Source organism: Pleurodeles waltl, chromosome 4_1 (genome assembly GCF_031143425.1).
Source record: "Pleurodeles waltl isolate 20211129_DDA chromosome 4_1, aPleWal1.hap1.20221129, whole genome shotgun sequence".
Classification (NCBI taxonomy): Eukaryota; Metazoa; Chordata; class Amphibia; order Caudata; family Salamandridae; genus Pleurodeles; species Pleurodeles waltl.
The window spans coordinates 937,848,667-937,875,080 of NC_090442.1; the positions used below are offsets into that span (position 1 = coordinate 937,848,667).

At 43.5% G+C, this 26,414-nt stretch overlaps 1 protein-coding gene across 1 annotated transcript in view; it reads right to left on the reverse strand.

Moving 5' to 3' along the window:
- Positions 1–2,130: 2,130 nt before the first annotated feature.
- Positions 2,131–26,414, reverse strand: part of CRELD2 (cysteine rich with EGF like domains 2) — a 112,668-nt gene continuing 88,384 nt past the window's right edge. Inside the window, exons 9-10 of the mRNA XM_069229706.1 lie at positions 17,234–17,371; positions 2,131–2,465 (exon numbers count right to left, since the gene is read on the reverse strand). Coding sequence (XP_069085807.1) covers positions 2,389–2,465; positions 17,234–17,371 — 215 coding nt within the window. The 3' untranslated portion in view covers positions 2,131–2,388. The remainder of the gene's footprint in view (positions 2,466–17,233; positions 17,372–26,414) is intronic.

Consider the following 26,414-nt stretch of genomic DNA (forward strand, 5'->3'; position numbering starts at 1 on the left):
AATATAATGAAGGTAAGGGAAAACAGCACACCAAATGCAGTTATTATTGACTTTTTAGACATTATATAGCTATTCTAGAGGTGGGCGAGCCACTGAAAGCTTGAGCTAGGCTTGCGCCTGAAGCCTGACTCTGGCTCAGCTTGAAATCCTGTTGGAATATCAAACCCATAACTAGCTGAGCTTTTATGTGGCTTCTGCCTGCATCCTCCCCTCTACCCAGGATGTGACATTAGGGCCATGGCTGCCAACTTTGGAACGTGGAACCAGGTTCAAGTCTCAGCATCATATCAACATCCTGTGGCTCTGGACAAACTACATATGTGCCTATAAACAATTCATGTGACTTTGTCTAACATAAGCGGTGCTCGTGTTATAATATCTGTGGGTCAAGTATCTGATGCATACAAACTGCAGAAAAATGCAAAAGGAAACAAAAAGATAGCATTAACATGTGGAAAGACAAATACCCATTTGCTGACTGATTTGTACAAGGTTAAATTAGAAAACTTAGATAAACTGCGACTTCCCTGTTTAAACTGTGTGATCTTAGGCAAATATTTTACTTCACCAAAACTATTTTTTCTTCAATAATGCGTCAGAAAGCCCTTTCAAATATGTGAGTTCTGAATACCAGTTGTACAAAAACAAGTTTGAATTAGTTTTAATAGACTTAAAAGTGACTTATTAAAGTCAATGCAGAAGCAGAATCAAAAGTGTGGCTAAAAGGAGCCAAACACTCTGAAACTAGTTTGTTAATCTCTCATCATCAGGTAATGACATATAAAATAACATAACTGGAAAATTAGTAAAAGAAACTAATAAGTGGGAAATACAGTGCAATTACTACAGATGTATTTATGTGCAACCAGAGGCCCATAGAATTTAATCATTATTTAGTGCAGCAGGGAAAAGTGATGTGTATTGTTAATGCTAGGAGGTCCCTGAAAACTCTGAACGTTTCAGTCATTATTTTAAACATGCATTATACCCAGTATTATATAGGCTGCCACTAAATGAACATAGACATTTGTGTTGAAGATACAAGTTCTTCTAAAGTGTCGTTTCAGAAATGTGCAGATTATACCTGATGCAAACTTTTTTTATGACAGTGTATTAAAACCACACACTCCATTGTTCAGCTTGGAACACCCTTACCTTACTTTCCTAAAAAATAAATAACTTGTCATCAGGAAGCTTTAAGTGACTCTACCAATTAACCCCAAGCAGCCTTTACATTTGTCAATTGCACACATTTGCATTTCTTTGGGAACGCAGACACCCTGACAAGAAGACTTATCTCTTTTTAACTGCCTGCCCCTCCCTCCGGAATGGCAGCACAGGAGACTGCCTCCAAGTCAGCTGGGGAATCTATTGTGGGAATTATACCTTTTCTGGCTAAGAGGCGAAAATTCTGGACAAATGCCACATTTTAAGACTTTCATCAGGGACAACGGGCGGCATGGATAATTTACGAGCAGTCCGTGAAAATTACAAACAGGTGGTCATCCTAGTACTCATAGATGGCAGGGTAGTCTGAGAAAGGGGAATAGCAATTCTTCGAACCTCCTGTAAAGTCGGACATGACGCTAAAGAGAAATTCCCCGTGTGCTAGATGTGAGAAACTCAAAGTGGCTTTGGAATAGCTAAAGTCATAAAAGAGAGCCAGTCAAGCATTGGTCTCTTGGTTGCAGATATATTTCCAAGCGAGCAAAGACAAACCAACGAGCTAACTGGAACAAGTCCATGCTTCAGAGAAAAAAGGTTGAAAGTCAACACAAAAAAAAAGATATCTGAAAATGCAGACAAACGTTAGGAACATCAGACAAGCAAGGAAAAAAAAGAAGCAACACAGGAACACAAATCAGAGCAAGCAACAATTTATACTAAGTTGCAACGCACTGAACCGCGTCCCCCATCTTGTACTTTTGCCAACCTTTCATTGATTGACCCGGAAATAGTCGCCATTATAATAGACTGGGAAACATGGCGTGCATCAAAGATCCTACATTTTAAGGATTGGAGTCACACAGTTTCAATTGCTGAAAAACCGTCGACAAGAGTACTGCAAACAATATTTTTTCATCAATGTTAAAAAAAATGTTTACTTCAGCTTGACAAAATGTACAAGTCTTGTATATTTACTCCATAATAATCCACTTTATTACAAACATTTGTATCAAAATATATGTATCTAATTCATGTGAGGAAGAGGAATGCAACTGCAAGTATAACGTCGACTTCAATTGACGACAACGTTCATAATCACATCTGGCCAATTTAACACAAATAACAAACTCCACAGTTTTTAGTTTAAAGTCCAAGCAGAGGTTTCTGTCCAAATAACTTAACAGTATTCAAATCAATGTTCCTATTAATTGTAAATGTAGGTCAAAGGTCCTCGTGTTGATTGTTGGACTTTTCAGTCTCGTTCTGTAGTTCTGCCTCAGTCTGGGCTGCCACAACTTCTGAAAAATAAAAATGAATGGCTCTTTACTGTTGTATCTCCTGCATTCACAGTCAACCACAGAGGATGCCCTGTATATGAAAGATCTTCCATTGTACTGTAACAAACATGTGTCCTTGCTGTAGTAGGCTATGCTTAAAAGCCAGAATGTGGAAGACACTGGCTATTCACCCCCCCATGCTCTTTCCATCCATCCACCTGAAATCTTATTTTTTTTCCACAATACGATTACTATATTAGCTTCGAAAATTTGGAGGTTAAGGAAGGCGAGTGATATTAACAAAGTGACTGTGTACCTAGGGAGATACTAAACTAAGTACTTCCCACGTATTGTTAGTCTCAACTTTGAAGGCCTGGTTAAAAATCCAAGTTATCAGTTACAGATGAAATGAAGCTCTGCATTTACTGTTTCCAGCTTGTTTCATATAATAGCCAGACCAATCGAAGCATTTGCCCTGGGTCTAGTATCAATCTCATAATGTTTCCAGAACCAAGCACAGTAAACTACATGGCTGATAAGTAGATAACCTATACGGGAAAGTCTCTCTGACAGGTGAGAGGAATGCCTGAAATGGTCTTGACCAAGGGTGATAAACATCCTCTGAATAAGGAAAGAGCCGAAAACAGTAGAACTAGCCATTCACTTAAAAATGAAAGCACCTCCCAAGAGGACTTACCTGCTGTAAGTTCAGTTGAAGATAAATGTTTTAGTAATAGAAGTATTAATTATGAAAGATGACCATCACCTCACAGAGAAAGAATTTTTCAAGTGGTATTGAATGGAGGGTGTTCTGGTAGCCCAATTCGCAGTGCACATCCCAATAGAAAATGGCTATGTGTGGGAGAATAATTACTCCTCTGTGTCACTCATTACTAAATAATTTGTTGTCAAAGCTCTAAAAGTGCTAGAATGACTGTCACCTGTTGAAGTAAAAACTGAAGGAGACAGTGGACATGTAAATGAGGGCCAACACGGCTACAAACATTGCCCGCAGTTATAGGATAGATTTAACAGGGTGTTTCAAACCCAACACATTGGAGTATAAGTCAGATAGAGCCACGTTTTAAGATCTACTGTAAAGGTAAGAAGGGTGATAGTAAAGTAAATGGTTATATATTTACATAGCTGTCAGTTTACAGAAGAAATGCACAGTGAGCCAGTGCTCAAATGTGCCAGCCACTGAGCGGGTCTGTGAAAGTTGGAACACGAGGTCGTGCCTCTAGTTTGTACACTAGCTGTTAACCAAGTGAGCAATCAACATTAGCTATTTTATCTATTGTCTCAACTGTCTGTGCTTTTGGTGGGGTCCATGCAGTGTCACTGTAGAGGATGAATCTATCATTCACCCCATCTATAGACAGGTTACATAGCATTCCCTCTTTGTAAGCAATGCTCTCTCTAAACAGGGAGGATAAACTGTATTCATGCTTTGAGATTCAGAGACTCACCAAATTTAAGCTTACAATGAGATGGAATCACTGGCAAGTGATCACCTGTCGTATGTTTGACTCCTCAAGACTTGAGTCTTTACTGGATCAAAGATTTTGCTGACCTGGATGGAAATAATGTGATTGCTGAGCCCAAGACATCTCAAATTACATTTGGAAGATGAAACTACACCTACCAGTAAAGATTTCCGCAATGTTTCTGTTAGAAATGGGTCTCTAGTTGGCAGTTGGTTTGCACCCTGTCCAAGTAGGGACCCTGACTTTAGTCAGGATAAGGGAGCTACCCAGCTAAGATAACCCCTGCTCACCCCCTTGGTAGCTTGGCACGAGCAGTAAGGCTTATCTCAAAAGCAATGTGTAAAGCACTTGCACATAACACACAGCAATACAGTGAAAACACTACAAAAGGACACCACATCAGTTTTTTAAAAAATAGCCAATGTTTATCTGTGTAAAACAAGACCAAAATGAGAAAAAATCCAACATACAATAAATAAGATAAAAGTTTTGCAAGAATTATTTAAAAAGACAGTTCCTTGAAGTCGATAGCTCCACCTGGTGCCTATCACCGCGTCATGATCAACAAAACCAACAGTTCAGGCCAGCCACAGCATTGCGGATCAGCTACGGTGTTGGGAAGACCCGAAAACAGTACCTTTGTAATTGCAAGGCATTGTGATCCTCCCGATGAGATCCGGAGAGCGCCACTGCTGTGTCGGTTCCGAAGGTCGGTGCGGGGGTTGTCGGGCTCTTGAAAACACACATGTTGTGGATTGAAATACGGGCTGATGAAGTCAGGAGCGCGGGAGGGGATGGCATCAGGGCCATGGGGCGAAATGGGACAATGCAACGTCCGGTGTCCTCAGGTCACGATGAAGGCAGCGCTTGGTCATGCCATCGAGCGGCATCCGTTAGACCAGGACTGCAGTGTGAAGTGGGATGGTGCGACATGCGGTCTCACCAGGTCACGATGCAGGAAGCAGCGTCATAGTCATTGGTGATGTCGGTAGGCCCAAGTCAGCGGTGCGTCGCCGGACGGGCTCCGTGGGACGTCCACAGGTCACAGTGCAGACAGGGACGCCTAGTGACGACACTGGAGTTGATGGTGCGGGCGTCGGTGGACGGGGCTGCAGTGCAGGACGGGACGGTGCTTTGTGTACTTCCCGAGCTGTGTCCACAGGCCACGGTGCAGGCAGCGGCGCGAGTGTCAGCAGGAGGGTCATTGTGAGGGATGCCCCAGGCTGCGGTGCGAGCAAGGTGGTGCCGGAGCCCAGGGCCCACAGGTCACAGTGCAAGCAGCCACTCTGTGGCGGCGTCAGATGGCAGCGTTGGTGAGACCAGAGTTGCAGTGTGATGCAGGGCGGTGCGGCTCCAAGCGATGTCGGCAGGTCACGGTGCAGTCAGCGGCGGCGTTGACTGCGTCACAATGGTTTTTCTTCTGTTGCAATTCAAAACACACAGTTCCCAGGCCTGTAGGCAGATCAAGCTGAAGTCTTTAATATCCTTGAGACTTCCAATGTTAGGCAAGCTCTAATCCATGCCCTTGGAGAACTCTCTCAAGCAGAATACACAGCAAAGTTCACACTTTGCTCTCTTTTAAGGCAGAAGCAGCAACTGCAGACCAACCCAGCAAGGCACAGTCACAGGCGAAGGGGCAGTACTCCTCCTCTAGCTCTCTCCTTGGCAGAGGGTCCTCTTGATCCAGAAAGATTCTAAAAGTCTGGGGTTTTGGGTCCACTACTTATACCCCTTTCTGCCCTCGAGGTATGCATACTTCAAAGGAAAGTCTCTGCTATTGACAAGATCCTTCCTTGCCCAGGCCAAGCCCAAGACACACACCAGTGGGTCGGAGGCTGCATTGTGTGAGGGTACGCACAGCCCTTTCAGGTGTAAGTGACTACTCCTCCCTCCACTTTAGCCCAGGTGGCTGATCAGGATATGCAGGCTACACCCCAGCTCCCTTTGTGTCACTGCCTAGAGAGAATTCACAACAGCTCAACTGTCAGTCTAACCCAGACGTGGAACACACAAGCAGGCAGAGGCACCGAATGGTTTAAGCAAGAAAATGCCCACTTTTCAAAAGTGGCATTTTCAAACAGACAATTAAAAAAAAACGTTTTTACCAAAAGGTGTATTTTTTAAATTTTGAGTTCAGATACCCCATACCTCTATCTGCTTTCAAAGGGAAGTTGCACTTTAGGTTTATTTAAAGACAGCCCCCACGTTAACCTATGAGAGAGATAGGCCTTGCAACAGTGAAAACCGAATTTGACAGTATTTCACTGTTAGGACATGTAAAACACATCAGTACATGTCCCACCTTCAACATCCACTGCACCCTGCCCTTAGGGCTACCCAGGGCCTGCCTTAGGGGTGCCTTACATGTATAAAAAGGGAAGGTTTGAGCCTGGCAAGTGGGTACACTTCCAGGTCGAATTGGCAGTTTAAAACTGCACACCAGACACTGCAGTGACAGGTCTGAGACATGTTCACAGGGCTACTCATATGGGTGGCAGAACCAGTGCTGCAGGCCCACTAGTAGCATTTGATTTACAGGCCCTGGACACCCCTGGTGCACTTTACTAGGGACTTAACAGTAAATCAAATTTGCCAATTATGGATAAACCAATCACCAATACAATTTACATAGGTAGCACTTACACGTTAGCACCGATTACAGCGGTATAGGGCGCATAGACAATAAACCAGCAGAAACAGAGTCCAGAATACCATGAAAACTGGAGGTCAGAAGGCAAAAAGACAGGGGAGACATCAAAAAGTTGCCAGGTCCAACAGTTTCACACACAAGTAGTGTAAATACTGGATTTGCCATGTCCTGGTCTAGCTGGTAACGGCCTATAAATACTGCTCCCACCTCTGTGGCAACAACTTGCTTTAAAGAGGTACATGAGATGTACCTATTGCATTGGTTGAACCACTGTAGGACCTTAAGCAGACCGTTTTCAACTGCATTCATAACCTGCATATTAACCCCTAGGGTGCCCAGGACGAGCTGGTCTCGCCCTCTGCAAGATCAGCTCGTCCTGCTATGGGCCCCCTGGGGGAGCGCTAGCACTACCCCAGATGGCCAAGCACCCCCTCCCCTGGGCAGAGATGGAAGGGGAATCGCTTCCCCTTCCACCCCCACCCCCCTCTGAGTCCCTGTGGCGTCTGATGGTGTCTGCGCGACCTCATCAGATGCCTTCCCCCTGCTGCTGGAAGCTCAGCTTCCAGAGCCGATCGAAGGAGAAATGCAAAAGCATTTCTCCTCCGATCACGTGGAGGGGGCAGAGAGGCATGAAAGGAGAGGAAAGGCCTTTCCTCTCCTTTCTGTCTCTCTGAGCATTTCTGCTGCCCGATCGCGATGCGATCGTTTTTTCTTTGTTTTGTATTTCAATAAGGGGAACGGCACCTTGGGCATGGGCCGCTCCCCAGGGGGGCAAATTATTTCAAGGCCATTTCTGCCCCCCCGGGGGCAGATCAGCCTAATATTATTAGGTCTAAATCCACTAGACACCAGGGATAATTTTATTTATTGTTTTTTTTTATGTTTGGGTCGCTCCCAGGGGGTTGGGCAAATTATTACTAGGCCATTTCTGCCCAACCTCGGGTCAGATCGGCCTTGCTATCTGTTTCCGGGGGGGGCAGAAACCATTAGACACCAGGGATTTTTTTTTTTTTTCGTACTTGCGCATAAGGGGAGCGGCCCCTTGGGCAAGGGCCACTCCCCAGGGGGGGGGGAATGATTTTTAGGACAGTTCTGCCCCCCCTGGGGACAGATCGGCCTAATATTATATTATTATTAGGCCAATCTGCCCCGGGGGGCAGAAAACCACTAGACCCCAGGGATACTGTTTTTGTTTGTTCATTTTTATTATATTTGGGGAGCGACCCCTTAGGCAAGGGTCACTCCTGGGGAGGGAGGGGCAAAATATTTTTAGGTCATTTCTGCCTCCCCTGGCCTAATATAATTAGGCCGATCTGCCCCTGGGGGGGGGGGGGGCAGAAACCACTACACACCAGGGATTATTTATTTTATTCATACTTGCGCATAAGGGGAGCGGCCCCTTGGGCAAGGGCCGCTGCCCAGGGGGGGGAAATGATTTTTAGGCCATTTCTGCCCCCCCCCCGGGGCAGATCGGCCTAATATTATTAGGCCGATCTGCCCTGGGGGGGCAGAAATCCACTAGACACCAGGGATAATTTTTATTTTTTGTTTATTTTTATTTGTTTATGTTTGGGGAGCTAAATTATTTTTATGCCATTTCTGCCCCCCCAGGGGTGGTGGGGGGGGGGGGGTCAGAAACCACAAGACACCAGGTTTTTTTTTTTTATATATACTAACGCATAAGGGGAGCGGCCCCTTTGACAAGGCCCGGGGGGGGGGGGGGGGCAGAAACCTCTAGACACCAGGGATATATATATTTTTTTAATTTACTTTTTTGTATGGGGAGCGACCCCTTAGACAAGGGTCCCTCCAGTGGGGAACATATTGTATTTAGGCCATTTCTGCTACCCTTGGGGGCAGATCGGCCTATTTTTGTTAGGCCAATCTGCCTCAAAAAGGGGCAGAAACCTATAGACACCATAGATTGGTGTGTGTGTATGTGTGTGTTTTGTTTGGGGAGGCAGCCCCTTGGCAAGGGTCGCTCCCCACGGGGGCACCTTACTGTTGGCCATAACTGCCCCCCTTGGGGGCAGATTGGCCTATTTTTGGAAGGCCCATCTGCCACCAAGGGGGGCAGAAAGCCACCAGAGACCAGGGAAGATTTTCTTTTCAAAATAAGAGGTTGGGGGTATGGCCATACCCCCACCCCAAATAAATGGGGCCAAAGTTGTTCTGCCCACCAGTGGGCAGATTGGGCAAATACACCCGATCCACACCCCGGGGGGGGGGGGGCAGAAAGTTTACTAGATGCCAGGGAATAAAAAAAATAAAAGAAAATAGTGGGGTGGTTGTTACCAACCAGTATGGGCCTGGTTATGCCCCCACCCAAAATAAAGGGGGTAACAGTCTTTCAGCTCTCCCCGCACACTAAAACATCTTATCCCATGGCAAGCAAGAGGACATTTGATTATTTTTGTTTTTTGTTTTACATTTGGGCCATGAGAGCCTGGTAACTCTCAAAATCGTCCCACTTGGAACGGTGAGGGCTGCACTTATTTTTTTACTTTGGGACGCTGCCATGTAGAAAAATCCACAGGACCCAGAAACATCTGAAAACTAAAAATCTAGTTGATTCCAGGGTGGTGTGCTTCACATGCACCCCCCACCATTTCCTTACCTACAATGCCCTGCAAACCTGCAACTTTGCTGGAAAGCACACATTTGACCCACATTTTTGTGATGGAACCTTCCGGAATCTGCAGGAATCTACAAAATTCTTACCACCCAGCATTGTCTCATCTATACCGCTAAAATTTCTGCTGCACTTGTCAGCCTAAAAATGTTTTTTTTTTCAAACTGCCCTTTTGGACCCACTTTGGTTCCCCCTCAATTTCAACGTGTTTTTGGCAGATTTGTCCTGGTGCGGTGATCCCACACAAAAATGAGATTTTTTAGCTAAATTTGAGGTTTGCGGAGGATTCTGGGTAAGAAAACATTGGGGGATCCACGCAAGTCACACCTACCTGGACTCCCTTGGGTGTCTAATTTTCAGAAATGTCTGGGTTTGGTAGGTTCCCCTAGATGGCTGCTGAGCCCAGGACCAAAAAACGCAGGATCTACACAAATTATCCATTGATGAATTCAGTATTTTGTCTACTTTTCAGAAATGTTTATGTTTTTGGCATCCAGTATTGGTTTCACACCCATTTCTGTCACTGACTGGAACGAGGCTGAAAGCACAAAAAATTGTAAAAATGGGGTATGTCCCAGTAAAATGCCAAAATTGTGTTGAAAAAGTCGGTTTTCTGACTCAAGTCTGCCTGCTTCTGAAAGCTGGGAAGCTGGTGATTTTAGCACTGCAAACCCTTTGTTGATGTCAATTTCAGGAAAAAAACACAAGCCATCTTCAGCAGCCCTTTTTTTCACACTTTAAAAAAAAAAATGAAATGTTCACTGTATTTTGGCTAATTTCTTGGTCTCCTTCAGGGGAACCCACAAAGTCTGGGTACCTCTAGAATCCCTAGGATGTTGGAAAAAAAGGATGCAAATTTGGCGTGGGTAGCTTATGTAGACAAAAAGTTATAAGGGCCTAAGTGCGCCCTGCCCCAAATAGCCAAAAAAGAGACCTGGCATCTGAGGGGGAAAAGGCCTGGCAGCGAAGGGGTTAATATCAGTGTCCTTAAAGAGATAATTTAGCAGTGGAAATATATATAGTTGAAGGAGAAAAGTAAGAGCTGTCCCAAATATTTAAAGAACAGTTGGGCACCTCAAAAGCACACACTAAACTATGGGGCAGATTGGCCAATTTTAGGTCAATCTGCCCCCAAGGGGGCAGAAACCACTAGGCACCGGGGATTTGTTTTTTGGCGCCAATGACACGCAGGGGGAGCGACCCCGTAGGCAAGGGTCGCTCCCGGGGGGGGGGGGGGGGGGGGGGTTGGGGGGGCAAATTTATTTTAGGCCGAACTGCCCCCGGGGGGGGCAGAACACTCTAGGCGCCAGGGCAATTTTTTTTTGTGTTTTTTTTTTTTGTTGTTTCTTTTTTTAGAGATGGGGAGCGACCCATCAGGCAAGGGTCGCTCCCCTGGGGGGGCAAATTGTATTTAGACCATTTCTGCCCCCCTGGGGGCAGATTGGCCAATTTTAGGTCAATCTGCCCCCAAGGGGGCAGAAACCACTAGGCACCGGGGATTTGTTTTTTGGCGCCAATGTCACGCAGGGGGAGCGACCCCGTAGGCAAGGGTCGCTCCCGGGGTGGGGGGGGGGTTGCGGGGGCAAATTTATTTTAGGCCATTTCTGCCCCCCCGGGGGACAGATCGGCCTATTATTAGGCCGAACTGCCCCCCGGGGGGGGGGGGGGGGGGCAGAACACTCTAGGCGCCAGGGCAATTTTTTTTTTGTGTTTTTTTTTTTGTTGTTTCTTTTTTTAGAGATGGGGAGCGACCCATCAGGCAAGGGTCGCTCCCCTGGGGGGGCAAATTGTATTTAGACCATTTCTGCCCCCCTGGGGGCAGATTGGCCAATTTTAGGTCAACCTGCCCCCAAGGGGGCAGAAACCACTAGGCACCGGGGATTTGTTTTTTGGTGCCAATGTCACGCAGGGGGAGCGACCCCGTAGGCAAGGGTCGCTCCCGGCGGGGGAGGGTGGGGGTTGGGGGGGCAAATTTATTTTAGGGCATTTCTGCCCCCCCCCCCGGGGCCGGCTGAGCTACAGGCCAAACATCACAGGTAGGCACCTTGCAAAAAACACCTCTGTTTTCTGTGAAAAAATATGTTGTGTCCACGTTGTGTTTTGGGCCATTTCCTTTTGTGGGCGCTAGGCCTACCCACAGAAGTGATGTACCATTTTTATCGAGAGACTTAGGGGAACGCTGGGTGGAAGGAAATTTGTGGCTCCTCTCAGATTCCAGAACTTTCTGTCACCGAAGGTGCCGGCTGAGCTAGAGGCCAAAATCTACAGGTAGGCACTTCGCAAAAAACACCTCTGTTTTTTCCCAAAATTTAGGATGTGTCCACGTTGCGCTTTGGGGTGTTTCCTGTCGCCGCCGCTAGGCCTACCCACGCAAGTGAGGTATCATTTTTATCGGGAGACTTGGGGGAACGCTGGGTGGAAGGAAATTTGTAGCTCCTCTCAGATTCCAGAACTTTCTGCCACAGAAATGTGAGTAACGTGTATTTTTAGCCAAATTTTGAGGTTTGCAAAGGATTCTGGGTAACAGAACCTGGTCCGAGCCCCGCAAGTCACCCCTCCTTGGATTCCCCTAGGTCTCTAGTTTTCAGAAATGCACAGGTTTGGTAGGTTTCCCTAGGTGGCGGCTGAGCTAGAGGCCAAAATCTACAGGTAGTCACTTTGCTAAAAACAGCTCTGTTTTCTGTGATATGTCCACGTTGTGTTTTGGGGCATATCCTGTCGCGGGCGCTAGGCCTACCCACACAAGTGAGGTATAATTTTTATCGGGAGACGTGGGGGAACGCTGTGTGGAAGGAAATTTGTGGCTCCTCTCAGATTCCAGAACTTTCTGCCACAGAAATGTGAGGAACATGTGTTTTTTTAGCCAAATTTTGAGGTTTGCAAAGGATTCTGGGTAACAGAACCTGGTCCGAGCCCCGCAAGTCACCCCTCCTTGGATCCCCCTAGGTCTCTAGTTTTCAGAAATGCACAGGTTTGGTAGGTTTCCCTAGGTGGCGGCTGAGCTAGAGGCCAAAATCTACAGGTAGTCACTTTGCTAAAAACAGCTCTGTTTTCTGTGATATGTCCACGTTGTGTTTTGGGGCATATCCTGTCGCGGGCGCTAGGCCTACCCACACAAGTGAGGTATCATTTTTATCGGGAGACGTGGGGGAACGCTGGGTGGAAGGAAATTTGTGGCTCCTCTCAGATTCCAGAACTTTCTGCCACAGAAATGTGAGGAACATGTGTTTTTTTAGCCAAATTTTGAGGTTTGCAAAGGATTCTGGCTAACAGAACCTGGTCCGAACCCCGCAAGTCACCCCTCCTTGGATCCCCCTAGGTCTCTAGTTTTCAGAAATGCACAGGTTTGGTAGGTTTCCCTAGGTGGCGGCTGAGCTAGAGGCCAAAATCTACAGGTAGTCACTTTGCTAAAAACAGCTCTGTTTTCTGTGATATGTCCACGTTGTGTTTTGGGGCATATCCTGTCGCGGGCGCTAGGCCTACCCACACAAGTGAGGTATCATTTTTATCGGGAGACGTGGGGGAACGCTGGGTGGAAGGAAATTTGTGGCTCCTCTCAGATTCCAGAACTTTCTGCCACAGAAATGTGAGGAACATGTGTTTTTTTAGCCAAATTTTGAGGTTTGCAAAGGATTCTGGGTAACAGAACCTGGTCCGAGCCACACAAGTCACCCCTCTTTGGATTCCCCTAGGTCTCTAGTTTTCAGAAATGCATAGGTTTGGTAGGTTTCCCTAGGTGGCGGCTGAGCTAGAGGCCAAAATCTACAGGTAGTCACTTTGCTAAAAACAGCTCTGTTTTCTGTGATATGTCCACGTTGTGTTTTGGGGCATATCCTGTCGCGGGCGCTAGGCCTACCCAAACAAGTGAGGTATCATTTTTATCGGGAGACTTGGGGGAACATAGAATAGCAAAACAAGTGTTATTGCCCCTTGTCTTTCTCTACATTTATTCCTTCCAAATATAGGGGTGTGTGTAAAAAAGACATCTATTTGAGAAATTCCATGTAATTCACGTGCTACTATGGTCACCCCGGAATTCAGAGATGTGCAAATAACCACTGCTCCTCAACACCTTATCTTGTGCCCTTTTTGGAAATGCAAAGGTTTTCTTGATAGCTATTTTTTACTCCTTATATTTCAGCAAATGAATTACTGTATACCCGGTATAGAATGAAAACGCACTGCAGGGTGCAGCTCATTTATTGGCTCTGGGTTCCTCGGGTTCTTGATGAACGTACAAACCCTATATATCCCCGCAACCAGAGGAGTCCAGCAGACGTAACGGTATATTGCTTTCGATAATCTGACATTGCAGGGAAAAGTTACAGAGTAAAAAGTAGAGAAAAATTGATGTTTTTTTCACCTCAATTTCAATATTTTTCTTTTTCAGCTGTTATTTTCTGTAGGAAACCCTTGTAGGATCTACACAAATGACCCCTTGCTGAATTCAGAATTTTGTCTACTTTTCAGAAATGTTTAGGTTTCTGGGATCCAGCATTGGTTTCATGACCATTCCTGTCACTGACTGGAAGGAGGCTGAAAGCACAAAAAATTGCACAAATGGGGTATGCCCCAGTAAAATGCCAAAATTGTGTTGAAAAATTGGGTTTTCGGATTCAAGTCTGCCTGTTCCTGAAAGCTGGGAAGCTGCTGAGTTTAGCACCGCAAACCCTTTGTTGATGCCATTTTCAGGGGAAAAACCACAAGCCTTCTTCTGCAGCCCCTTTTTCCAATTTTTTTGAAAAAAAACGAAATTTTCACTGTATTTTGGCCAATTTCTTGGCCTCCTTCAGGGGAACCCACAAAGTCTGGGTACCTTTAGAATCGCTAGGATGTTGGAAAAAAAGGACGCAAATTTGGCTTGGTTAGCTTATGTGGACAAAAAGTTATGAGGGCCTAAGCGCGAACTGCCCCAAATAGGCAAAAAAAGGCCTGGCACAGGAGGGGGAAAAGGCCTGGCAGCGAAGTGGTTAAGAGAAAAAGGGAAAGTATTTTTTTAATGTTTGTTTGGTTTGTGTATATTTTTGTGGTGAGTTTTGGGCACAATTTTTAAACAAGGCTGTGACGAAAATCCTTTGGGGATTGAAATAGGTAGCCGAATAAATCGTCAAAAGACGCTGACACTTTGTGTGTGGTATTTCCTTTTGCATTATAATGCTTGAGGACCTGACTGCAATTTTATAACAAGATCTGCACCCGTTTTCCAGCTCCAGCCCCAACTGGTGGACGAGGCTGGAAGGATTGCGGAACTGTTTTGTTTATACTGACAGAGGTATCTAGGCCCAGAATGCACTACTAAAGTGACAATCTCAGCCTTGCTTGAAAATTTATTTCTCCTATCCATGAACTTTATAGCGAGTTCTGATTTGTCTGCAAAGTGATTTTTGGGGGGGGGGGGGGTTTCACAGAGCTTGGGTCTTGTTCCTTAGTGTGGTAATTTGCCGATACCCAAACGTTTAATGCTTATTTTCCTTCCAAGATTAATTCGTGCTCATTCTGAATATGGGCATAGTTTGTTCTGGTGGCACAGTTGCCATCTCTGCTGCATAATAACAGGAGTTTTCCACGTACTGTTGTCTCTGTAAATATCAGGGACTTATAGTGACAACCAGCCATGTCAGTTCGATCAAACCCAGTATTAAGACTCATCTGCATAAAATAGTCTTAAATGTTTTACGCTCACCTACAGTCAGGCCCTCTCTTGAGAAATTGGTGGAGATGTATATTTTCTGATTCATTCACAAAATGTGCCAGCACTCACCTTTTGCTAATTCCCAAGTGTGTTGAATAAGTACACGTTTTTGTTGTGTTAAAGCATAGAAGTATTTGTTCAAACGATGTAAACATTACAATGGCAAAACGCATCATTTAGCTATCAGACTGTTTCCCAATGCAACGTTTTAAAATAAATGTCTCTAGACATGAGCTTTCAAAACATCCTAGATCTTTCAAGTCAGTTATCCCAATTTGTGAAATACACAGGGTTATGTAATCTTTCTTAGAACTGAGTCGTCATAAATAGGGCAAGAGGAGGATTAAACAGGTTAGACTTGTTGATTTGTTCTGGCATTAAATCAAGAGAAAATGCATTGCAGCAGATTTAATATTGCAACTGATTTTATAAGCATTGATAAAACTATGTGGCGCTTGGCAAGGCATACACACATCAAAATAGTATAATTGCCAAAAAGATGAGGGATTAATTTCAACTTTATTCACATAAAAACAGTGTAAATACGATTATTCGAAAAAAAGTCACAATTCTCATGAAAGTAAGAAAACAAGCAAACCCCAACATCTTGTTGCCTTAAAACACACAACATTGCAACACCATCAAAAATAATTATCGTTCAATTTTTTCTGTATTATTTTATTTAATAAAGAGGTTCACTGCTGGGCAAGAGTACTGTGTTGCAGTATGCCTCGTTATTTTTGGAATGGAGAACTCCCTTATGTCCACTGTCCACAACCTCCACTGACCCCTGAGAGCATTCCTTTTGCATTTCCAAACTTGTCCTGTGCCTCAGACAGCAGGATTTTGATAAATGCTGCAGAGTGGTTGATTCGTCAGTTGATATTTACCTGTGATATTTCTAGATGGTATGTGAAACAAGACTCATTATATTATAGTATCAACTCACATATTCGAAGTACCAATAAAGAACTGGGGTATGTACCTATCTCACGGAATGTGCTGGAAAAGGGCACCTTTAGAACCATTAACGTCAGGCTAAATAAAAACATGAAATCGGTTCAGTGCTGCTACAGGTTCTGAAATGTTTCACTTTCCATATTTTTGTATTACATATTTAAAGCACTCCCAGGCTGCAGAAGTTATGTAGCCCATGACAGTTTACATTGTTTTCATACATTTACATGAAAGATTTGCCTGATTAACGTTACTTGTTTTTAAATATATTCTAAATAATTATATCTGAATGTAGTCATCTGTAAGACAGAGAAATACAGTGTCTGAAGACAATTATATTTTTGAATATGTTTAATTATTTCCTTATGTTTAACTAACAAAACTAATTTTGAAGTAAGTGCATGCTAAAGCAAGGATCCTAAACCACTTCATAAAGGAAGTGGAAGAAGTAAAAACAGCAATGGAATTCCAAACAGCTACCTCCTGGGAATGAATAACTTCCAATAGAAGCACAAATAATTCTTCCCCAGCCATTTAAGTACAAGATCAAAACAAACCTTTCACAACCAATGTTTTACTGTATTAAAAATGAAGAGATATTAATTGGGAGTATATAGAGCGTGAGGAAACAGGAGTAGAAAAGTGATGCTGGATATCTGCAGGATCTCTCTTGCTAACCATTTCAATACTTTAGAATACATTTTACCACAAAATACTAAATAGCCACACTTACCCTCACATTACATTTCACTATTCCTCATATTCGTCATGAGAGCAGACTGTTAGCATTATATGTATTCATTAGAATTATGTGCTACAATAGAACACTGCGAAATCAACTAACAGTGTGCCGTACCTGTAAGACGTACAAGGTTCACTCAAAAATATGTAGAAAGAGTTTCCTCCTTTTAGATTTTGGATCACCAATCATAATGCCCATGAGAACATCATGAGCAAAATTAGTTTTCTTTCAAAATAGTTAATTAAATTGCAGTAAGAGATGAAAGTTTTCACCTGAGGACTTGGATTTTTTTACAGGGTGAAATCACCTTAGAACACATTAGAAGTCCTAAAATGAGTTTGGCACCTGCTCCTTTTAGTGATCTCCAGATTAGGCATTGACTATGACGCATTCCAAAAGGACAAAAGGGCCACAGCTTTATCACCAAAAAGTATGCTTCATGCCTACCTTCCTCCCTCGTAATCCACACTGGTCAATACCTACCCGAGGGTGCGCCCCCAACCACCATTTGATATTGCCTAAGTAATATCAGCGCTTACACTGATTTCAAAACGATATTTTTGCTTCACCTACAATTAAATGTGTATCATCCTAAGAGCCATGGTTAAAATATGAGAAGATCAACTCACCAGCTTCTTTCTGTGTACATTCTCCATCTTTATCCTCAAAGCCTTCGGAACAGGTGCATTTATAACTTCCTGGAGTGTTGATACAGTCTTCGTTTTCTCTGAAACATACTTTCTCTCCAGTTTCACATTCATTTATATCTAGAACAGAAAATAGATGTTTTTTATTGTTCATTCAGTAAAGAAGTGATTCTACTTTGATAAATCACGGAAGAAAGCTATGAGAAAGTGGAAGAAAGCTATAAGCAATTGTCGTTTGATCCATTTTTATGAGATGCGTTTCCAAGGATATTTGAAATATGAAGTACATCTACCCCAAGCAGACGAAGGACGCACTGACCCAATGTTAGACCCAATGTTATGCAAATAAATTGTCAGTTCGGAATATAAAAGGTGGTTATATATATATATATATATATATATATATATATATATATATATATATATACATATACATACACACACACACACACACACTGAAAAAAAGGTTGTGACGTTATTGTTAGGTTATGAAATGTTATCTTATTTCGTATTAAGAAATACCTTAGAAATTAAATGGAAAACTCGTATGTTAAAAGGGGCATTACATTTAGGTGAAAATGTTAGTTAAAACAGTTTTAAACTATCAAACTCACTCTAATTCACAATTCTATATATTGTAAGCAAAAAAATAAAGGATGGGGGAGAATGTTGAACATATGTAAGTAAGGATTCAAACCCCACACACTGGAGAGCTCATAAATGCACAACAGGAAAGTACTTTTTAATTAATTTACAGGATCCAGCATTTTCAATGTTTTTCCATCATGAATATACATCATTGATAAGTGAAGCGAAATACCAGCATCTAGTACGATAAAGTAAACAAGCGTACTACTGTCCGCGTAATAACAGATTTTCAGTAATATCAGGGAAACATATTTGCGAAGGTTGGAGTGTCAGCTTTGCAAATTTCCACAAAACATATTTTGTTGACATGAACGTAGCGGAAGCCACTTTGATCTGGAAGATGTGCTGTTGTGTCCTCTCGGCATTGACTACCTGGGAGTAATAATAAAGAAACACGCACTGCACCATTCGCTTTGATAACACTCACATTCTGGCTGCTTTTCAAATACTGTATTGATTTAAGGGCAATACTTAGTGCTGAAAATATTAGGGACGCTTAAAGTGGGGATAGTTATTGTGGACCAGGTAGAGTTTACAAATCGTCAAGCACTTCAAGTCTGGATTTTGCAGACTCCCCTTCATGAAATAACTGCAAAATCTGGAAAGCTACCTGTCTCAGAAAACAGTGGTGAACTATGCTCAAATGAAGGTTATATTTGCCCAAAAAAATCCTATAAAAACGTGAAAGTGAAATATGAGGAAACACATCCCACACAATCTCTTTACAATGACTAACAAGTCTGGTAGGTGTTATTACCACATACATGAGGCAATTCAGTTTGTAGTGTGCTACACCAACTGTTACATATTACACTTACCAAAATAAGCATGATTTTAACATTGGTAATAAGAAGTGCAAGTGACTCAACATAATAAAGATGGCATGGGATGTTCAGAAAGCGGACACAGTGGGGGTGACAGGGGTGAGGCAGGGAGATAACGTGGATAAATGGGAAGAGGGGAGATGGAAAGAAGTGGGGAGCAGCATTACACTCTGAAGGAGAGGCAGCAAACAGGAGAAGGGGGAGACTCCATGGAGCAAGGAGACTATGATAGAGAGATAAGGAACCAGGAGCTACAGAAAAGAGAGACAGCGAGAGAGATATCAGTAAATAGGAGTTCGGAAGGGGTTGAGAGGGATTCAGACACAGAGAGGGGGAGACAACGGCAAGAAGGAATAGAAATGAACGAGGACAGAGCATGCAAGAGAGATAAACATGGGGCAGTGACATGGAGTGGGGAGAAGTGTTGGGTAGGTGGGAGGCAAACGGCAGAGGAGGGAAGAGAAGCGAGAATGACAGAAACAGACACAAACAAGCAAGATTAAAATCGAGACAAAGGGCGGGAACTGTAGGATGGACGCGGACGCACCCCCCTCTAGCCTCCGACCAATGCCATAATCCATGCTAATAGTGAAGAAACACTCAGCGATATAGTGCTTTAAAGATAAAGTTACACTTTCGTTTTCAAACTTAATGGTTATACCTTCCATTCCGGGGTAAGAGCTGAGAGGATGTGGCGTTATCGTTATGCGTCCGTGTTCAAAATGTGTTTTAGACCTAATTTTTCTTTTTCTAAATAAACATCAGTTAATTCCAAGTGTATTTATGAAGGTACAATCTAAGATCTCACTGAATTTCATAGATTGAGCCCTTCCCTGTGTGCTAATAGACATCAGCATCAACACATACAGCCGAAAATGTATACCTCATATCCCACGGTGTTCAGACCAAATGGTTGTTAATATTATTAGACAAAACTTCTGTTTGCATGTGAATGTCCATTCATTCACTTTGGGAAGAGCGCCATCTCCTGTATGCTAGTGAAAAGTGAATACGCTGAATAATATTTGAGACCGAGGACCCACTCTTTATATCATGAATTACTTATGTTCAGTGAAAACCATCCTAAACTACAGTATCAGAATTGTGACATTGCTGTAGCGACAAGTTCTTGCCACCATCCAAGGGCACAGGGCACGATCGCCAGCAGATTCCCAACACAAATAGATAACCTCCGCCCTCGAATTACTAGCCATATGAAACAAGAACAAAAGCACTTCCAGCAAACCCCAAGCACCATAGTTTCACCCTGATCTAGTTCCTCTTAAAAAGCAACTTCCGAAGCTAGAAAGAAAGTGGCGTATCATGTGCATGGGCGACGACAAAAAAGCTTATCGGGCCGCTATTATTGCTTATTATACGGTGATCAAATAAGCCAAAATCGCATTTTATGCCAATAAAATAGAGTCTGCAAAACACTCCTCTAAGGAGGCTTTTGCAGTTCTGAAGATTAGGATGCCCCCCACTCTCCTGCGATTAGCCAAGATTTGGAACACTCATAAGAAAGGTGTAACACCCCTAACGAGTTTTTTGAAAAATAAAATTTAGCCTATTAAAAATTCTATCCATACTTCTAGCAACCCCACACACATGCTACTCTTGTGACAAGGTTTTGACATGTCCAGTAATGGTATCTTTTATCTTGAAAAAGCCCAAATCAGACCCCGGCAATATGTTGAACCACAGGACAATTTCTTTGCTCCCTGCTCCTACCAAGATACAAGAAGCACGGATAAACATTCAGCCCTCCTTTTTCCTTGAGCACAATAACATTCTGGACCCTTCACAATTTGGATTCAGTGCTGCTCACAGCATGGAGTCCACACATCTTACAGCCACGAAATTCAGGCAGATCTTGGATGTTGGTGGTACAGCTGCCCTTATCCTTTTGGGTCTATCTGCAGCCTTCGACACCACATCTCATACCATTCTTATCCAACACTTAACGGAGAAGTGTGTCGAAGGCCAGCGCTCACTTGGATTACCAATTTCCTAGCTAACAGACTCCAAGTTTTCAGCCCCCCTCTCTTTTCAGGTTTCCGTCGACTGTGGGAGGAGCCTTCCCTGAGCCCCACACTCTAACATTTATATGTCCCCATTAGCAGACCGGATCTGTAGTAGATGCTGTTTTCACAATGATTATTTTCCTGGCAGATGGCAAGCCCCATTGCCAACAGAGGTTCAGGGGTTGTCTGACTTCCGTCGCCACATGGATGAATAAAAATTACTTACAGTTAAGTTCCCATAATACCGAGGTGATGATTCTGGGCTATAACCAACAAGTCTGGAACAACCAATGGTGGCCATCAGAACTGAGATCTTCACCTTCACTGGTGAAAGTGGTCGGAAATATGGGTATTAAATTTGAGACCCACCTTTCTTTTAAACATCAGATCCACACTGTCACCTCAACTTGCTTCAGCCTACTAAAAAGCCATGGCAATTTTGTCCCCTTACTAACTTTTTCGAAAAAAATAAAAATAAATGGCGATCCATACTCTTGTTACTTCCAAGCAGGATTATTCCAATTTGTGTTATCTTGGCATGCTGCATTAACTTACTAAAAAGCTCCGACTGGTACAGAAAACGGCTGCCAGACTCCTCCTGCGTCTCCCAGCTGTAGCTCGATATCCCCCACACTAAAACAGCTGTATTGGCTTCCTATTGCCAAGAGGGTACAATTTAAACATTTGATACTCATTCATAGAGCCATCCATGTTTCTGCCCCCACCAGCCTTCACTACTTCTTCAAGTCCTATGCGTCTTCTAGAGAACTAATGTCTGCAATTACTTTAAGATCCTCCCTCCTAAACTCTGTGAGAATAGGAGAGGAGGCATCTCAATAGCAGCTCTGGGGGAAAAACTAAGGAACAGCCTGCTCCTAAAACTATGGCTGATGACGAACTTGTTTCTTGAAAGATCTTAACACTTAGCTCTTTAAACAAGCAGCAATTTAGCCTTTTTGCTGTTGTTCCTTGTATTGACTTCAATCCCTACCCAATATCATGTGCGTTCAGACTTCCCTTTGTCAGGGTTTTAGTGCCTGGAAGCTCTCAGGAGTTAGAGTATCACTTTATAAATCAGGCTTCCATTACGTTTGTGGAGTGATAAAAGCAAAAGAAAACGAAAAAAGTAATTCAGTGAATGTGAGCAATGGACAGATTCAAAATGTCCAATCAAAAGGGTAGTACAAAAATTAGAATAGAGCAGATGGGAGAGACAAGAGAGCACCAATGGTAACCAACTGACTAGCTCAATGCCCACTATAAACAACAGTTAGGTCTACAGAAGGTCTTTCAACAGATAGCTGTCTGTGGACAAGACCTAAAAATGGGAACAATTATTCTGTTGTTACTAAGATTTGTCCAAGTATGTCATGAATATGTCGAAAAGAGCCACCATTATGCAATGGGCTGATGTGATTGTGCCAGAAATGGATATTAGGAAAGGAAAAAAGCGTGCCAAAAGATGATTCAACCTATGCCCAGAGGTCTACCAGATCTTGTGAATTAATGTTAAGGAGGGACAGACAAACTGGTCCGTGGAGGAACACATGTGACTACAAACGTCCTCCAGTAGCAGGGGTGTGGAATTTCATAAAATATCAACTTGCCCATGGAACAGGTTGCTCCATAAATCTATTTATCCTGTAAACAAGTCAACTTGTGCCTTTGGTGCCTCATAGGTCGAGACAAATTATGTAAGCAATCTCAATATAAAAGAGCTCTGATAACAGCCACTTTGATTATGCCAGAGCTCATCCTATAGCAGGGTTTGAATACTAGCAAGTCCCTTATTTTGCCATCTTTCCACACATACTGGAGCTGGCGGTAGCAGTAAGCAATAGTTCCAGAGTTGGATTACCGTCAGTCTGTACAAATCTACTGACTTTGCATGTTTTGTGAGTTTTCACCTGTTCTTCTTCAGTCTTTTCTCATACTGAGAAAAGTTGAAAATTTACTCATGACAAGTGAAGAAGTAAAACTTCTTGCAGGGTTGGGGGAAAAAGTGGTTGGAGGGAAAGTTAACTTGTAAACGCTCAGCCAATGATTGTTTGTTTTCATGTTTCCTCTAATCGTGGTTAAACTGGATACACTGATTTTTCCATTATGAATATTTTTAGAAATACTAGCATGCATCAATACATTTTACTAAGTGATTCAAAGAAATGGTAACTACAATTTCACAATAGGTTAGCAAAACATTTTTGTTCCTAGTTGCATTTTTAGTGAACATTTTATTTTGAAAGCAAGGACTCTTCAATTTTGCTTTCAAACTTCTGAAAATATTTGATCTAATCAGAGAGCATTTTGGGAGCATTATACCTAGCCTCATATTGTTAAACTTTGCAAGTGCAGTCCGAACGTATAACACTTTATTAGTGCGCTCATCCTAACAATAAAGGTTTTGCATTAATGAACCATAAATACAAGTTTGAACAGCATTAACATACCGTACAAATATTACCTTAACCCCAGACAGTACCTTTCCATGATTAATAATGTGGTATTATAAACTGGCAGCCAAAGGGTTTGTGCTGCAGGGGATTGGGCCTACTTGTTCTAAGGACAAAGTAAACATGAAAACCTGACCCTAAGCAATATGTCCTACGTGTAGGGCTATAGGATTTCTATAGCACTATTCCTACAGCAGCTCCTGCTGGCCTTAAATTTCAGATGAATTCTACATCAATTTCAAACAGTTTTACTGCTGTATTGATGCTATATTTTTCCAGCTAATCCTGGTATTTCTGTTTCCCAGCCCAAGCTCTCTATCTTTCTCCCTCTCAAACATTAACACAAGTGCATGACCTAAAATTCAACAAAGCTGCATGGCAATTTGTTGATTTGCAGTAGAGAGGTATGAAAACAAGGGGGAGGGGGGAGGAAAGGAGCAAGCAGAACTAAAAGAGTGTGTCTGTTTGTCCTTGAAACTGGCTTCCATTGCTGATACTATGAGCTGGTTTCTTTGATATATCTGTGACTAGAAATAGATATGTCAGTTGAAACAGATATACATACCAATCAACTAAAAATACATAAAAAGATGTTAAGGGAAGGTCAACATTTCCGAGAAGATATTGTGATAAAAAAAGAACCCTACATAGAAAACAAAGTTATTTTAAAACATGTTGAAAAGTGATTATTGCAAAAGACATTTTGCAAAATGTTATCAATAGGAACTAGCTCCATCAAGCGGCGCCAGTTATTAGCAAAACAAAAAACGCTCTTCGTGTGTGTGTGTGCGTGCGTGTGTGTGTGTGTGTGTGTGTACATATATTTATAAATATAATACCCTACTGGCGGTGGCCAGGGGGTAGTTTTTGTTAAGACCTAGTTTCCACAGGAAGAGTGTTTTTTTGTTTTGCCAATAACTTTGGTGCTGCTTGACAAATCTTCACTAAATATTCAATACTAATACAACAGTAAGTAAAGCTGCTGTCTTGAAAGTTTCGGGGTGATCCGTCTAGCGGGGGCTGAGTAAAAGGAAGGGGGGGGGGGTCCCAAAACACATTTCCCCCAATCATTTTTCCAGAGTGTCTTCAGACACGCCTACAGCCCAAACCGCTGAATGGAATTAGACCAAATTTGGCAGGAAGGTAGGTCTTGTTGCGCAGATTGTGCCTTCTGTAAATCCGTTATGTAGTTTTGGAGATATTAAAGGTAAACAAATATAGATATCTAGGACACAGATCCAACTGCCCCCATACTAATATCTGACTGGCTGCCAACAATTCACAAGGAAGTGTTGGCAGCCATCTTGGGACTCTGCTTCAGCTGAGTCCCAGAAAAAAGTGAAAAATAAAAAAGAAAAGGCACCAGGGTAGGGTCACGCTGACCCCCAGCCTTGGACTAGATGTCCCTTACAAACACTGCCAGGGCTAGAAAGCATTTTTTTTTAAAAAAATGTTAGGAAAATCTGCGGATTTTCCTGATATTTTAAAGAAAGAGGACAGTCTTAAGCACTTTTTTTTTTCTTTTTTAATTTTGCACCCAGGTAGGCCAGTTCCAGGGTGCATTGGGGGATTCAAAGAGGAGGGGGCGCAGGCCCCCCCCACCCACAGGGCTTGCATTAGCCATGTGGACGAGCATCTCCTCAGGGCAATGACAAAGAAATATTCAGGGGTCATTAATTTAAAATGAGGGAGGCTCATATGGCCTCCCCTACAGCTCCAGGGACCTCCACTTCCGATGGGCAATTTATTTAAATTAAGGGGGTGTCGCACATCCCCCCGCTCACAGAGATGCTTCCTCCACGGGGCTGAAATGAAAGAATGAAGGGGGTCCGTTGCCCCTAGGGCTGGGTCCTGCTATGTCCCAGGGTGCCCACCCCGTGATCAAGGCTCCAGCCAAAACGCGTTGATGAAGACATCCAATACATTTGATATATTTTCTGGACTTGGGAGTTTGTGCTTTGTACCTTTTTCTGATAAAGGATTGTTTTTGCGTAAATTTTCCCTAAAAATTTAACGCTCACACGAGCGGCAGTCTGGATAGTTTCAAGGTGATCCATCAAAACAATTTTTCCCCCATTTATTTTTCAATAGAGATTTCGAACAGCGATATCTCCCAAACCACTGGACGGAATTACACCAAATTTTGCAAAAAGGTAGCTGTTGGTCCAGAAAGCAACCTTGTTGTTATTTGGTGTAAATCCATTCAGTAGTTTTAGAGAAATGAAAGAAAATCCAAATTTGTGTATGTAGGAGCGCTAAGGGTCCGTGAACTCTCCGATCTTGTGCTGAGGTCTGACTGGTCACCAAAACTTCAGCAAGGAAGTGTTGGCAGCTATGTTGGGACTCTGCTTCAGCCGAGTCCCTGGAAAAAAAAAATAAGAAAATGGGATAGCGTAGGAACATCCTGACCCCCCAGCTCTGGTGCTGGGATCCCAGAAGGACTGCCCATCTCCTCCCCCCCCCCCCACACAGGGCAATAATTAAAAACGAAAAAAAAAATGGCAGGAGCCGCAACGGATCCTCAAAAAAAAATAAAAAAAAATAAAAGCAGGCTCACACACTTCTTTGAGTGAAGCTCCCAGGTGGGCCAGGTCCCGGGGGCATTATAAGTTTGAATGCAGAGGGCCGCCTGCCCCCTCCACCAAAGCCCCACGGACCACCGCCTCCTCGGGGCTACAACGAAAGAGAATGTGGGCAACCCCCCCCAACAGCACTTGGGGCCCGCCAATGTCCTGGGACACACTGATAAAATACCGGGGCTGCCTGGCCTCCCCAGAGCCACGGGGACAGCCACCTCCCCAGGACTCAATTTAAATCATAAAGGGGGTTTGTGGCAGACGCCCAGCCTCAGGAACCACCACCTCTCCAGGGCTATTGATGTTGGAGGGGGGCTGCGCGGACCACCTCATGGAGCCGTTAATGGCCCTGATGACCACACCTGCGGCCAGCTTCTGTTATGTCCTAGGGTGACCAGTCCTGGGAAACAGCTATTTGCTGTGACTTGGTGGGAGTTAACAGCAAGTTACAGAAAACACTGTGCTCTCAGTGAGGGACAGCTGTCAAACAGCTCTTCCTCACTGCAAACAGAGGTTTCCTCTGTATCCCTGCCTGGGAGATGCAGGCAAGGAACATTGCTCTCACAGAGCAGCTCCCTCTCTCTGACACCAATGCCGGCTCAGACAGGAGGGTGAGGAGCCGACTGGGACCACGGGGACCC